The sequence below is a fragment of the Salminus brasiliensis genome, chromosome 25, assembly GCF_030463535.1.
Source record: "Salminus brasiliensis chromosome 25, fSalBra1.hap2, whole genome shotgun sequence".
In the NCBI taxonomy this organism is placed as follows: Eukaryota; Metazoa; Chordata; class Actinopteri; order Characiformes; family Bryconidae; genus Salminus; species Salminus brasiliensis.
The window spans coordinates 15,926,757-15,942,949 of NC_132902.1; the positions used below are offsets into that span (position 1 = coordinate 15,926,757).

At 41.6% G+C, this 16,193-nt stretch overlaps 1 protein-coding gene across 1 annotated transcript; it reads left to right on the top strand.

Moving 5' to 3' along the window:
• The first annotated feature begins 9,411 nt into the window (after positions 1-9,411).
• Positions 9,412-13,301, top strand: irx6a (iroquois homeobox 6a). Its single transcript, XM_072671645.1, has 6 exons — positions 9,412-9,477; positions 10,219-10,482; positions 10,999-11,108; positions 11,398-11,681; positions 11,980-12,663; positions 13,192-13,301. Exons 1-6 carry the CDS (start codon positions 9,412-9,414, stop codon positions 13,299-13,301), a joined length of 1,518 nt encoding a protein of 505 aa, XP_072527746.1.
• Positions 13,302-16,193: the final 2,892 nt, after the last annotated feature.

Here is a 16,193-nt window from a genome sequence, read left to right on the forward strand (position 1 = left end):
CGTACATTGGTGAACCTCTACAATCCAGTTCGTTGATTGCAGAAATACATGGATTCATCATTTTTATGGCTTTATATTTACTTCTACTTTGCAAGTTACATAGCAAACAGCTATACATATATACATAGTGACATCCCAGTACCAGAGGACATTTGGCACAACCATTGATCTGGACTGAACATCTAATGTAAATTAAAATGTCAAATCACTAAAAGAGATGCCTATTTCTGCTTCTTTGAGGAAAAAGTCATAAGAAAGATGGTAACAATGCTGTAGCTTCATTGACTACTACATGAAATGGGCGTTTTGATATCTATCTTATAGTATAGCACCTACTGGAAGCTAGAATGTCCACCTAATGACTCTAAAATTTATGTAATACATGTCGGCAGTGTGCATTTGTGTTTTTAGTCCAGGTCTAGGTTTATATTTGGTTAAGCCCGAGCCAAGTGTCTATATTTACTTTCAGCACCTTGTGGTGGCACTGCAGCATTTGAGATTTGGATTTAAGACTTTGCTCACCCCATAGCACTGCTTAACAGCCTGCACTGACTGTACCTCTATGTGCTTAGATTTTTAGGTTGTTGAAGGGATTTCATTCACTGTGCGAATGCAGCCCACCCCTGCCCAGACTACCTCCAACAGACCCCAGTATCCACAGTAAAGACGTCTGACCGAAAACGTCCAAGATCTCGGACAACTCACATCAGAGAGAACAGCGAGGCAGGCAAATATCTTAAAAGCACTGTATTGCATTTCAAGGACGTAGTCTACTACTGTAGTTCGCCTTTACTTAAAAGAGCCGCATCTAAATCAATAAAGGAATACCCTTGAGATCTGATCCGAGCTCCTTGATCTCCAAAGTAAGCCTGACAATCTGCAAATCAAAAATTAGCACTAACACCAGCAAGCTGTTGCTGCGTTTGAAATCCAATGACGTATGGGCATCAGAGACAAGGTCAAAAGCTGTGTAAGAGCGATGTTCTCGAGCACTTTACAATAACCAGTGACTCCACCAATCAAAGCTATTTAATTTCACCTTCTGTACGGTTAACAAGACCGTTTGATGTTGGCAACTATGTAACATCTGCTTTCGGGTTCGGCTATTCTCGCTTTCTCTCTCTTGCTCGCTCTTTCTCTGCAAAAGGCCTGCGGTAGTTAAATCCAGATCCCTGTTCAGAGAAAATAGCGTAACCCTAGCACAGGTCTGGCTAAATATCAGGCAAAAGAAAAGAAACGGCAATCTGAATAGCGATCGGCTGTGTCCGTGCTGTGTCAAGGACTTCCAAAAATGCATGACATCGTTTATAGAGAGAGTGGGGTGACATTTTTGGTGTGTTACACCAGAGAGCAACCCAGCCAATTCTCTGTTTGGAATTAAACGGTCCTGGCTTTTGTTTCACAGAGCACTTGCTTTGACTGTTTTATAACAAAAGCTGTCGAACTTCGTTTTAGGCCATAATGGACATGTGGGGTTTAGGAGGATTCTTTGAATATGCCAATATAATGGTTCAGCAATAAAATTTTACCATTTTCCATCTTCCAGTCTCTCAATAACCATGAGGAGGGAGGGCTTGGTAAGCTCATCTCAAGTCATGTAACATGTGGGTCCTGGGGGAAGAGTGTGTTTAGTGGTTAAAGATGATCCTGTCAAGACAAAGTGGGGAAAGCTCAGGCACATCAGCTCAGGACAAGAGTAGACACTGTTGGTTCCTCGTCTAAAAACATGGGTATAATGCGTCTTTAAGCTCCAGGGCCTGACATGACACAGCCCCAGCATGGCAGATGAAAACCAAAACGTGTGGAGGGAATATTTTCAGAGGCATCTGGCTTGCGTTTGGAGGCCGACCGTGGAGAGGAGAAAGCTTGGGCTGCAAATGAGGACCAGAGGCCTTCGCAATTGAACTGTCACTGGGTGGAAATGCCGCTTTATCCCGCCAAGGCAAGGCTAGACTGTGGGGGCGTGCGAGCAGGCTTCCGTGGCTGAGCCCTGTCTGGTCTTAGTTACCTCCAGCACGACACACTCACCTGAAGATGAAAGCAGTCGGGTCAATTTAGCTAAACCTGTGGAATAAGCGCAGATAAGTGATGATGACTACCAATTGGTCACTTTCGCTTTGGCTCCGATCTGCGGGATGAGAAGCCAAAACGTGAACGTGCCTGTGATAATGGAGGGATAAATGAGTGTTCTTTTCTTTTCCGTACATGTAACCCAATCCAGAGTGCTCCCGCCCTACATGCCTCGGCATTTTCCCCTCCTCTGGCATTGCCTCGGCCCAGGAGCGAAATCAAAAGAGAAAGGCAAGAAAAAAAAGAAAAACCTTGCTTCTCAATTAGGAGGACTTCTCCTTACTTGTACTGCACGGTACCCAGAGTGTGCCTTTGAAGTGACGACGAGTGGAAAAGTAAATTTGACATTACTACAGCCTGTGTTGCTTTAATGCTAGCAGAAAATAAGACTTAACCCTCTGTCCTTCCCCATGCAACCAAACCACAGAAGCCAGACTGCTGCAGGGAAGATCCGCTGGGACCCGGAGATGAACTGAAACAAGAGAAAAATAAATACACATATTGCTTAGAAAAAGAGAACGAGAGCAAGAAAACAAATACAATCAAACATCAGTGCTTGAGTAAGAATAATGTCCCCTGGCTTACTTTGCAGCCCCCCCCCCCCCCCCCAAACCTCATAGTGATGATCTGTCCCACCCCCCCACCCAAGAAAAAGAGCAAGCAAGAGGAAAAACTGGTGCTGCCTCTCAAAACAGTTTATGCAAACAAACATCAAGTGCAGCTATTTGTATTGGCACCACTTTTCACTTAACCGCCTGCAACCAGCTGCAGATGGGACCTCTCCCTGGGGGGAAGAGAGGGAGAGAGGAAAAGAGTGAGAGCGAGAGAGATTAGAGGCTGAAGGAATAGAGGACATTCTGAAGGAGAAGAGAAGAGAAGAGAAGAGAAGAGAAGAGAAGAGAAGAGAAAAGAAGAGAAGAGAAAAGAGCTTTCTAAACCAATCAGTTTAGGTTATGGTCAGGGTTGGGTTGCCTGTTTAAATATGTAATTGTGATGTTTTACTATAGTAAATTAAATTAGATTAATAAGTAATCTGATTAATGTCAGTTACTTTTGGATAACTTGTCTTTATAAAGGCAGAAATTCAAAGTCACATGAAACATTACAGTGTCTACATCTATCTTGTGTCCCCATGAAAAAAATGCCCTTTGTACTATATGCTATGCTATATATATATATATATATATATATATATATATATATATACCATGTTCAAAACTCATAATAAAACATACAAAATGATTTTGAAAAGGTTTCATGATGTCAGTGATGCTATTTAAGATTTAGTTCACAACTTTTGATTAACGCTATTAGTACTAAAATAGTACACAGAAACACACCTCCAGACTTAATTAGCAACAGGAAGAAAGATTTAGTCAACACAATGTCCAATGTCCAGTCAGGCAATCATACAGCTGTCCTAGCTCGTCTACATGGATTGATTGAGGATTTTCTTACCTTCAAAAGCCTTTCTTCAAATTCCAGTGCAGTCTTTTAAAGCTGAGAGAATATTTACTGCTGGAAGTTATATTTTACATCAGAGAGGGTTACATTCTTTTAGGTGCATACAAAATGAAAATGAAACTCTATAAACACAATAAATATGAAAATATTTCATATGCATAAAACCCATCAGTTCAGAGTACAGAAAAAAGGTATTTTCTGAACTCCCCCACTGCCTCCAGTACACAATTCCACACCCACACACACAGAGTAACCAAGTAATTTCCCGGAGTCACTGCCACGCCACTCTGTGTGTGACAAGTTACAAATCCTTGACAGTACCACTGATGATAGGTTTACAGCAGAGCCTGCAGGTGTATCTTCCAGCTGTTGAAGTCTATATGTTTCCGCAAACACACACAGGCAACAACCTGCAGTTTCACAAATTCACTGGAATCCTCCATTTGTTTGTGGAAGTGCTTGAAATGATTCTGTCATTTGTATATTGCACCATTTAAATGTCAGAATGGTACAACATATATTTTTATCCATATATATATATATATATATATATATATATATATATATATATATATATATATATATATATATGGTATACATACATATACATCCTCACAGTAAGTTTGCAATGAAGTGTACACTTTCAGCTTTAATTGTTGCATTTATCATTTTGGAATGGCAGCCTTTGTCTACACAGTCATTATCACGAGTATAATGTATCAAACGTATTTGGACAATTGACTGATATGCATATTTCATTTCCATATATGGCCTGTTCTCTCATTATGACATTTATGACAAATTAAGGAAATAAAGGCTGTTGAATTATATAATAGAAAGTAACAGGAACTCTCAATGTGTGGTTCAAAGAGGTGGGGATGCAAGTGAAAGGCTGCACTGGTGAGCTTAGCAACACCAAAATGCCTAGACAACCTCATAACATGACCACAGACGTTCTTGTACAAGATAAGTTTTAGACAGATGCAAGATTAATTTTAGCATGGAAAAGGAAAGGAAAGGTTCATGATCCAAAGCACACCACATCATCTGTCAAACATGGTGGAGGCACTGTTATTGCATGGGCCAATTTGGCTGTCAATAGAACTGGGTCACTGGTTTATTGTTGAATTGTATCACTGCTGATAGAAGTAAAAGAATTAGTTGTGAGATATATAGAGCTATACTTTTTGTTCATATCAAGTCAAATTCTTTCAAACTGATATGATAATGCTTCACAGTATAGATGGATAATGACCCAAATCATACTGCAAAATTAATCCAAGAGCAAAGAAATGGAATGGCCAGTCCAGTTTACAGTTTCATAACAATGCGGTGGTGTACAGAGGCAAAATGATAAAAAATTATGTCACTGTTCAAACTGTTACAGATCTGAGTGCTTAACAAACGCCTGTGAGGGAGATAGGGATATAAAGACAACACATAAATCCTAATTTATTCCTAGAAGCCAAGCATACTCATTGTTTTTGTTATTTAATAAAGATGTTTAATAAAAGTACCTGTGGTCAGTTTAATCTTCTACTCAGTCGATGTTTATTTTGGGTTTTTCTGGGCACTGCTATGACCACATTTGTAATAATTTGATGTCCTCTCATTAGAATATGCATTACTTTCTTTTTTTAATTTTTGGATAATTTAGCAGTATTAATACCTGACCAGGAATGAAGCCTATGTGTATGTGTGTGCACTAGTGTGTAATAATTCAGGACCTCGCGTGTGTAGGATTCATTGGAATATATCAGGCCTATATCAACTCTGCCTAATGAGATATCAGCCTAGCGCATTTGTAAATGTCCCCTCCCCTCCATTCTGCCGACTGTCTGTGTCTCCCCTTATTATTATTTCATAAAAAAGCTCTGATCTGTCTTATGAAAAAGCTGCAAAGCTTTGTGAAATTCATTAAAGCAGCATGAGAAATGTATTAAATGAGAAGGTGAAGCCAGCTGTTGGTTTAACCTTTCTATGCAGTGGCTCTGAGCCCTGATAATCCTTATGCAAGGCTAACACAGGCGCAAGCACACACACACACACACATACATATGCAAGTAACCAAAGAGCCCATTCACCTACCTGTGCTATAGACAGCTCAGAACATTCGGTACATTACCTATGCGTTGGAGTTCTCCAACTTGTGAAAGTGCTTTCCTGAAATAGGCCATGACAAGCACACTTCGAGATTAGCAACTCAGTGAACTATATAAAATGACATTTTGCAGAACATTAAAGAACACAGGGAGCAATCTAAACTTCAGTGCAAGTACATGTTAGAATATATTTCTAGCTGCAAACTTCTAATAAGAATTAACATTAACACACCAATTGTTAACAGAATGATAACAGAAGGATATTATTAATTATCCACGGCCAAAGTGCTGCACCGTAGTACAATGTCATATTTTTCTAAAGACTATTTCAATAGACGGCCTCCGTTCAGTCCACATCCTCCATTCAGTCCACTAGAACTTTAGTAAAGGTTCCAGTATTTTATTAAATTTTGCCTTAACCTTATATCCAAGCCAGGAATCATTTGGGAATCTTCATTTTCTGGCACAGTCCACATAAAAGTATAGTGTTATAATCTCAGTACCTGCTGAATCTCCTAACTGACGACTACAGGACAGTAGCAATCTTAAGGGACCAGTGACGTGTGAGAACAGACGGAGTGGCTCCTAGGACAGGGCAGAGGGGTTGGGAATAGGCTAGTGGGTCGGGAAAATGATCCGGGAGAATTGAGGAGCTGGTCAACGCGCCCTGCCTCTTCAATTAAAGCTGCTTTAGGTTTCATCTACCCCCCACACCCCCACCCTCTACACACACACGCACACACACTGCACTTCCCAGATCCACTGCCCTGCTGCCTATACATAATGCATGAGTGGGCCCATATGCACTTGGGCTATCATGCGTGCCCTTGCGAGGAGCTCAGGATACAGTAAAGTAGTATGATCACCTACGTTCCATAAGGGAGGCTGGCCGCCCTCTCTGCCAGCTTCCTTTAGCGTCCAGGTGTGTGTTTCGGACTGTTGTAGCTCGTTTTTGGTGTTTTATTTTTATTTTAAATATCGAAAATAGCTTTCAATACTCACTGAGTTTTTGAATGAATGTCTGTGAGATGGAGGAGAGAAGGCTTACACTCTAAGGCATGGAAAATCCTAAATGGTTCTAGGCTTGGATGTGTGGTTCTAGGAAAACAACTGACATAAATGTTTAAAAAGGTTTAAAAAAAAACGTAAAAAAAAAACAATTGTGTAGTTATTTACATTTGTCTTTTGTTTTTAATGTTTTCTTAAACATTTATGTCCTTTTCTGCATTTAAAGTTTTTTTTTATAATACTCTTTAACGTTTTTATTAATTCAATTCTTAGAATCCAAAATTTATTGATAAAATGTGATTCCATTAATTGACTTTAATTCACTTTAATAAACTTTAATCTTCATCACTGGTATGAATTAAAATATCAACGCATTTGAGTAAATAAATAAATAAATAAATAAATAAATAATAGCCTAAATGATACAATATTATATCGAAACTTCAGTCAAGCCGGTTCATCACTTTTTTTTTTCCATGATAAATAATGGCAAACATCGCGCGACTGCTTCACTGTAAGAGTATTCGTTTCGATTCCCTCCTGTGTTTTAATGGAGGTTAAAAATGACACCCCGTCCTCTTCATCCCCTCATCCGGGGGGTTGTATATATGGGTAATATGAGTGTGTGAGTGTGTTCCCAAGCACGGTTCGCGTGGCCATTCCAGTGGCTCCGAGTGGACAGCTATTAAGTATTCATGGGTCTGCGTGTTACCGCGCCTCAGACTTGCGCTCCCTGAGTGTTTGTGTGTGAGTGCTTCTGTGTGGTGTCTCTCCATCTTTACATCTTTTACGCGCGGCTCTCTGGCGCCGCTCGATGAGAGCGCACGTAATCGCAGTGGGATATCTGGGCTCGAGACCCCCTCCCCAGCCCCCCCCCCTTTTTTTTTTTTTTAAGCGCGCGCAATCAAATGTTCTCCACACATTCTCCCTGCTTATGATGAAATTCAGGCTAGAAAAGGAGAAGGGGAGAAGGGATCAGACCAGGCAGGACATTGAGTGGGTGGGTGGGTGGATGTTGGGGCTGACGTCATTGTTGTGACTGTGTTGCGTGGTGCGTGATGATGCGTTTGACAATCCGCACAAGATGGTGCGTTCTAGAAGAAGTAGATAAAGAAGGAATGGGTTACCCAAGGCGATCATGAGAACAGTTCAGAGTTCAGCAAGAGAGAGAGAGAGAGAGAGAGAGCTCCAGTTTCTAATTATATTGTCTCAAACATCAAATAAATCTTCATATTCTTCCCCCTTTACCCACATTCTATTCTGCCTTATTTCTCCCAATCCTTTCAAGTGCGTATCATTCAATTAAAATGCAATTCCCGTCACCTCCCACTGCTGCCGTATAATTAGACATGAGAGAATCGGCTCCCACTTCATTTTTCTTCCCCCTTCTACTCTTTTTTTTTTTCCCAAACCCCCTTCCCCCATTCTTTTCCCACCCTGCTCTTCGAGTTTCACCTCAAAGCCTGTATTCTCAGTGCGTAACTGCCTGGTTAAACAAGGCCATTTCCATCTGTTAATTGACGCAATTACGCATTTCGCGTAATGGTCACGTAGGTCCCGGGACGCGCATCAATCAGTCTTGTATTGACCTGCCAGAAGGTCCTCTCCGCGCATGCTCGCGCGCTCTCGCGACGGCGGGACTGCTGCTCCCCCTAATAGACAGAGATGGAAACATTATCGTCATTAACATCAGGTCGGACAGACACATGCGAGGTCTTGCACTGGCGCACGAGTACTGCAGCTTTATAGGATTTATTGGGATAGTTTTCACCGGTTTTAAAAGTTGGTCTACAGACACGCACACAGACCCACACAATCACACACATAGCTCAACAAATAGAAGACAATAAAAAGTTCTTACAGGCATGCACCTTAGAGTGGCCATGACAACACTATAATAATACCAATAAAACTCCTAATATTAACCCTAATAATAATTCCTTTCAAAAAAACGAAATAAAAAACGTGAAAAAACGGAAACTCCGTGGAAAAGTAAGGTGTATGCATTGGGTAGACCCCACGTGTGTGTATGTTCCAGAGAGAGAGAGAGAGAGTGAGAGAGACAGAGAGAGATAGAGAGAGAGAGAGAGCGAGAGAGAGAGAGAGAGATCTTCTCTTATGATCTTCAGAAAGGCGTGCGAAGTGATTTCTTTAGGCGTCTGTTTTTTAAAACTCTAAACTGGTTTAATGGTTTTACGCACAAAACCAAGAGGACAAGACAGGATGAGTGTGTGTGTGTGTGTGTGTGTATGTGTGCGTGCGCGCGTGTGTGTTTGGGTATGGGGGGTTGGGGTTGTAGGGGGGTGCAAAACACATCTGAAGAAAAGCGCGCGTTGCTAGATGTGATTGGCAAACACATTATTCTCTCCCAGCCGCCCCGGCGAGCCGGGATTACAGTGACGTCACGCCGCTAGCCCTGCATGGATGAATGCTAAAGAACTATAGAGGCACAAATAATGGCACAAGCAGAAGTCCATATCTTGCAAGTCTTACGTTATCCTTTAAGCTTTCTTCAGCACCAGCAACAATATTTTTTTTTTTTTTGGTCGTTGTTGTACTTGATTAGGATTTACTCTAATTTCTTGTTTCCTTAGGGGGATTAGGCATACATATAAAAACGAAGGGCAGACCGTAAACAGCCTCAGCACTCCCTCTTAAAGTGCAGTCATCTATTATTGAGCGAAAGGCCGAGCGTGGAAATGCGTGTAAGACGCTGGATTTTGAGCTAGATTTGGTTTCAATCGATCAGCGGAGAAGAATATTGCTGATGGTAACAAAAGAAGCAGCTATGTCTTTCTCCCAGTTTGGATACCCTTACAATGCAACTTCTCAGGTAAGCCAAAAGAGACACAAACAATTAATTGTATTCTTAAAGGTTCTTTTTTTTATTGCACTTTGCAGGTGACTTTTGCAGGTGACCATGTTCTCATTTAAGAAAGTTCTCGTTCCTTGATGCTGTATGATGTCACGCCTCACGATATATGCTGCTGCGTGTTTGGTCTATGGCAATATTTGGAGTAATTTGAATTATGAATGAACTCACGTGTTGTTGTGGGGTGACAAAAACATGTGTACATTACCTTTAAGGTGTAATTGCTCTGAGAGTCACCGGCTCCTCCCTTTCACTGCTGCTCTATAACGAAGCCAAATTGGTCAACTTCTAGCCACACGCAGGTCTCTAAACTTTTACATGACTTCTCCGTTGTTTATTTTAGTTATTAATATGCTGCTTTATTATACTTATTATATCCTAATTGAGCCTGGGCGCTGGAAGAAGCCGGAGATCAGTAAACTTCTGAACTAAGACTTCTCCAGAAAGTTTTGGCCACTTTTTAAGCTGCGTCCAAAGCACTTTGAGAGTAATACAGTAAATTGTACTTAAAATGAAGTAAGGTATTCTTTACTTTATTAAGAATGCATTTGAATAAAGAATTAAAAAGAAAAAAAAGATTCTTCCCGTCTTACCTTTTTTTCCTTTACTCTACATTTCACCTAAACAGAGTAAAGACAAGAAGATGTCTCCACAGCAAACCCCTCCAAAATAACGTGTCCTCCCGTGGTTTTCTTCATGCAGTTTTTCGTGTCGCCAAACCCCAGTACGACTTGCTGCGATTCGATTTCCAGGTCGGTGTCTGACGGCTCCAGCGCGCCGCACTCCGCTTCCGCCGCCGCCGCCTCATTCTGCTGCCCGACCTACGAGAACCGGCTGCTGGCGAGTGCGCGCCCCGAGCTCAACGCTGCCGCGCTCGGCATGTACGGCTCCCCGTACGCCGCCGGCCACAACTACGCCAACTACTTCCAGTACAGCGCGGAGCCCTCCGCCATCTACTCGACGCTGGTACGTGCTGCATTTTGCACTTTAATCTGATCAAGAAATGAAAAAAGAACAGAGAGAAGGAGAGAGTGTGTGAGAGAGGGGGAAAAGCCCGGGGTTTTGAGCTCCATCGATCGAGACCCTTATTCGCGCTGTGCCGTCGCGCATCGATTTTCCAGCGCGCTGGGTTAAGCGTCAGACTGGAGGAACTTTTGGAGTAATCGGCGAAAACGACTAGATAAGGACATGCTGTCTCTATCAATTTTGATTTATTGCTCTCTTTCTCACGCTCTCAGATACGAGGCAGCTCTGTTTCACTGTATTGATTTCGCAGTGCAAATAATGCTAAATTGAGAACAATAAAAATACAAATACAAACAAAACAAATATTTAAAATATATTTTCCACTCTTACCCAAACCATTCTCTATTGAACAAGACTGAAAAGTGTTACTAAATAAAAGTTGTTGTTTTTTTACTTTGTTTGTTTACCTTTAATAATTTATTTTCCTAAATTTTGTTGCATGCTTTTTATTCACAGAATCCACAGTATGACATTAAGGAGGGCACTGGAAGCCTCCACAGTGGTATCAGCCAGCCTGCCGCTTATTACCCTTATGACCACTCACTGGGCCAGTATCAATATGACAGGTAAAATTTATGATGCTAGCCAATGCTAGAAAGACTATAACCCTCATAATACTCTTAATCCTTCTTTTTGTATAGCAGCAAGTCATTAACCACCATGGCCTTTAAATAACAACAGGTGTAATAACAAAGTTAAGGAAAGATAAAAAGATGGTACTGCAGGCAGTCCACCAGCCACAGTCATTTGCTGAACTATGATGATGTCTATAATGTAACCTTTCTGGCTCCTACATACTTGCATGGTTATGTCTAAAAGTGCACAGTTTTAGTTCATAATGGCATCTTTTTCCAGGTATGGGTCTGTTGACTTTAACGGCTCGGCCAGGAGGAAGAACGCCACTCGTGAGACCACGAGCACTCTGAAAACATGGCTTTATGAACACCGAAAGAACCCGTACCCAACCAAGGGTGAAAAGATCATGCTAGCCATCATAACCAAAATGACCCTCACCCAAGTGTCCACCTGGTTTGCCAACGCCCGGAGAAGGCTGAAGAAAGAAAACAAGATGACATGGTCACCAAAGAACAAAGCAGGAGATGACAAGAAGGAAAACCTGGATAAGGCAGAGCAAGAATGTGTCACCAAAGGTGTGTTTTTCTATAAGTATAATAACCGTATAATAGAGTTTAACTCAAGCAAACATAGGCATATAGTCTAAATTATTCAGAAAGTACTTATAACTTATATGTCATGGATGTTATGTTTTAAAAGTGAGAATTTAAGTTTGGGTCCACATACAGATCCCATAAACTTAAAGGCGTTAATATTCTAATTTTATTATTTTATTATTTATCTTTTTTAATTGTTTATCCGATTAATTTTACAGACCGCTGTGAAACAATTTGTGTTTGAATCCTGTGAATTATTGTCTAGACTCTAAAGACTGTAAAGAGGAGCGAGACCTGCACCTCAGTGACCTGGACGACATAGAGGATGAGGACGAGGACTGCGACAAGCTGGACAGCGACTGTGAGAAATCTGGCCAGGAGGCAGTGGCTCTCGCCCAGCCTTCTGTGCCCACGTCCAGCCCCCCAAAGAGAGACTGCAATGCTGACCTGCCTGTACCCTCCGGATTCCCCTCCTTCCCCTGTGGCCTGAAAGGCGTGACAGCTCTTGTCCCTGACTATCTGGATCCTCTGGGCTCCAAACAACAGCAGCAGCATCCTCCGACTTTATCCGCCTCCATGGGCCCTGTTTCCCTGTCCCACTTCCAGGCATCATCGGATCAGAAACCGCGGATCTGGTCCCTGGCCCGGACAGCAGCTTCTGGGGTGGTGCTGGGCAGCACCCAGCATGCAGGGGAGATACGGACTGGGGCTGGAGCAGGGAACTGCCAACTGCAAGCATCCCGGCTGCCCGTAGTGGTCACTGGAGGGCAGTGTGGGGATGCCAAGGGCCTCCAGGACCCCACAAACCTTGGGAACTCTGAGGGTCTGTTTGAAGAGGGAGCGCAGGGGCTTAATAAAGTGTACAGCACAGGGAGCTACAGAGGCCTACAACTCCACTGTTCCTCCTACCAGGCCCTGTCAGATTCCTGCCAGTACTCCAGCATGGAAGGTAGAGCATCTCAGAACATGCATTTTTACACAGTATGGCCAAATGTGAGGCATTTGGGTGTCTTTGACCCCTATGGTCTTGAAAATGAATGTTCCTTAGTAGGTCTTGGCTTGGATATAGACTGTAGTTCTAGGGAGAAATGTAATTGGTATATGACTTATCCTATCTTCACTCAAAAATTGTTCCCTGAACAATTGCCTATTTAAACCCTGTAGGGAACCCAAAGTAGTTCCTCTACGGCAACTAAGTGTTTTCGCGCGTTGATCCTCTTTAGCTTGGTGGGATTTTACAAGATTTGTTTTTGTCTGTCTATAAAGCTCTCAGATAGGCAGATGTTTTGATACATTTCGAGAAGAGTCTCTTAAAAGTGGCATCAAATTTAGATGGTTCATTACTAAAGTTCATTTCTAATAACATTCCACCATGGCAGTGTTTTTAGGTTGAACAGTACATTTTAAGTGTGTCCTGGGTGTTTTTGCTGGACGTTTCACTGGGCATATTAGAAATGTGGGCTGTGTGTTTTCCTAGGATTCTGCAGCGGGGCGAAGTCTGAATCTGAAGCCTCTGAGCTCAGTGACACGTGTCTAACGCTGCAGGACACCAAGACGACCGCTTTCAGACCTGTGATGAAGAGGTGAGGCAGGTGAGCCCTTTGAGAGCACACGCACACAGCACTCCTGTGCAATCCTCCACAGTTGATATGTTCCTAGCAGCCACACATAAAAGACCACATATGTGATGCTGGTAAAATAACACCAATAAATCCAATCACACTGGACCACAAATCTAACTCTTCAAAAAACACAGGTGCATCCAGGCTGATGCCATTATAATCACTAAAATATCATTCTAAGAAATATCAGATCCACGCAACATAGATTAATATTATTGGATTACTGCACATTTGGTTGCATCTATTGCTCAGCTGCAAAAAGGTACACTAGAATTTGTGACCTATCCAGTACAACATGCACTGTTGTGATCTTGTGTATATTCAGAGCATTATATTCTAACTCGTTGTGTAATTCTTTTGCTCTCAGGCTCGAAGGGGTGCTGCCCTTAAGCCCTGGAACGTTTCTGTAACTTCAATTATGCACTACGGACCTGAGACGAAGTACAAGAAAACAAAAAAACATAAAAAAAAAGCTCGTGGCAGCTGAAACGTGAGCGCGCCGAAGGCGAGGCCGCTCTGCTGGGACTGTGAACGCGCGGAGGTAGCCATAATTTTGCACAATGTGATTTTCATGGTGTTGATGACTTTATGCAATGTTTAAAAAAAATGCAACTGTTATGAAAAAAAAAAACAAACAAACAAAAAAAAAAAAACCTCAAACGTGTTCGTAAATTTCTGATGTCTGCAATGGCAATCGTAGTTTAGTGGTCTAATTTATCTATTTATTGTTTAATTATTTTATTCACTATTTATTTTATTCCGTGCCATGCGTCTTTCTCAATGTTCCGTTGTGGTCACGTGCTAAATGTTTCCGTGTTTATTTTTTGGTTATATTTTTTTTTTGTTTGAAGGACAAATGTGAAGCTTGTCGTTATATTTTGTTTTTTACTTGTTTTCTGACTCAATGAGCTCAGTATTGCAGCCTAAAAATGGGGTATGTTCTCGGAAAACAAAAGAAAAAAATGGGAAATTCCGTTGTGGGGCCTATAAGTGTTCCGTGTTCGCCATTTATAAACTATTTTATAAGAATGCATTTTTCTAAGACTCGTCGTTTCTGTGTCCTAATTTCCTTCTTTCTTTTCTGTGCTTACTGTCTAATGGGCCAATTAAACCATTTGAAGCTCTGCACTTGATCAAAGTTTATCTTCTTGACTCGGCGCGTAAAGCCCGGGACATCGCTGGAAGGTCAGAATTCAGTCGAGGACGTGAATGAACTTTACAAGGCACGGAAGAAAGGGGACATCATTCCCTCATTGTCATCGTTTAATCGGTAGTGGCATCAAACAGCGCCGGCAAGAACGCGTTATGAATGCAGCTTTGTCCCCCGAGCCGCTCCACCAGCCTCCATCCAGTAGGTTGTTGCTGCTGCTGCTGCTGCTTGTGCTCTCAAAACAAGCTCACATGGGAGCATTGGAAGGGAGCTGCAGAGTGATCACTGCAATCAGGCAGCTTCATTAATATTCACTTTGACGTACAGCTTAAAGGACAAGTTCAGTGTTTTGCAAAGCAGACCTTGCAGATGTGCACATGTCATGTTTGCAAACTGCTTTACTATTACTGGTCAATGTTCTGAGGCTTCTTTGCAGGCTTACACGGTCCAAAGGGGCAGTTGCTGTCAAAAAAAACAAGAGAAAAACAGCGAAAGGAAAAACTGAAAAAATTAATTTAAATATCAAGAAAATTACGGTATAGTTCTTACAGTTTCTGTACATGTGCAGATAATGTTTTTCATAACAGTAGTACCATTTTCCTGATGGCAACGTAAGTAAAAACGTAAGTTCATGAATGTGTTGCTTGTCCATGCTGTAACTTTCCTGTTATTTAAAACATTTTTATCCACTCTAAAGTGACAAACTATCTCAAATATTTTACCAGTTCTTGTTGGAAACCAACCAACATAAAAAAAAAAATCCTTCAGTAGTGTATACTCCTTGATTCAAATGATCATCCAATAGGCCTGTACTTCTCGGCAACCCTTTCATTTGCATCAGAAAGAAAGAAAAAAAGACCACGTGGCTAAACTTTAAAATGCGACTGACCTACAATTTACAAGCCAGTACATGAAGCCACCGAATGACAAACATTATTTCAGGTCGGATTGGAAGGATTATGGCATGTAATGAGAGTATTAGGTTAGGTTAGGGCTGTATTCAAAAAACCCCGTGGGCAGTTTGTGGGCAGTGAAATAGGCTGTGTACTTGTATGTCTTGACCATAAAATCCCCTCGACCACCAACCCCCCACTCATCCCAGCTTGTCATAACACAATATATGACATACTCTTATTTATGTCATATCCACTTGATAAATCTGATAAGGCGCTGAATGCGCCACCACTAGTTAAGAGGCCTATCCAGCCAAATGGGGGGAAGCAAGCCCTGAATCAACAACTTTAAGGGTTATATAGAAGACAAACCTAAACGTTGACACGATTTTTTTATTGTTGGGTATAAAGGCTATGGTAATAATAAACATTACAAAAAATCCAGAAGCGTTAGTCGACAAAATGTTGCTCAACAATTAAATAAATTAAAAAAAATAAATGACCACGGGTTTTTATAAAGTGGTCAAGATGGGGGTCCAAACACTTTTGCTCTGCTAACGTGAAGTTAATCAGAAGGAGTGTTGTCAAGATGGCTCAGAAGCAACGGAGGTGGCATGCCTTACATTTTCATCGCGACATTTTTTTATTAAAGGTCAGCGGAGCGTGCTTTAAGATTATCCGCGCCAATCTGGCCAACAGGCGAGATATGTTTCTGCAAATCTCTCCAAAAATAATCTTTCCGAATCGCATTCAGAATACTGTTTTGATTAAAAGAAAATCGGAGCTGGACATGGTCCATAATAACATGAAAAAA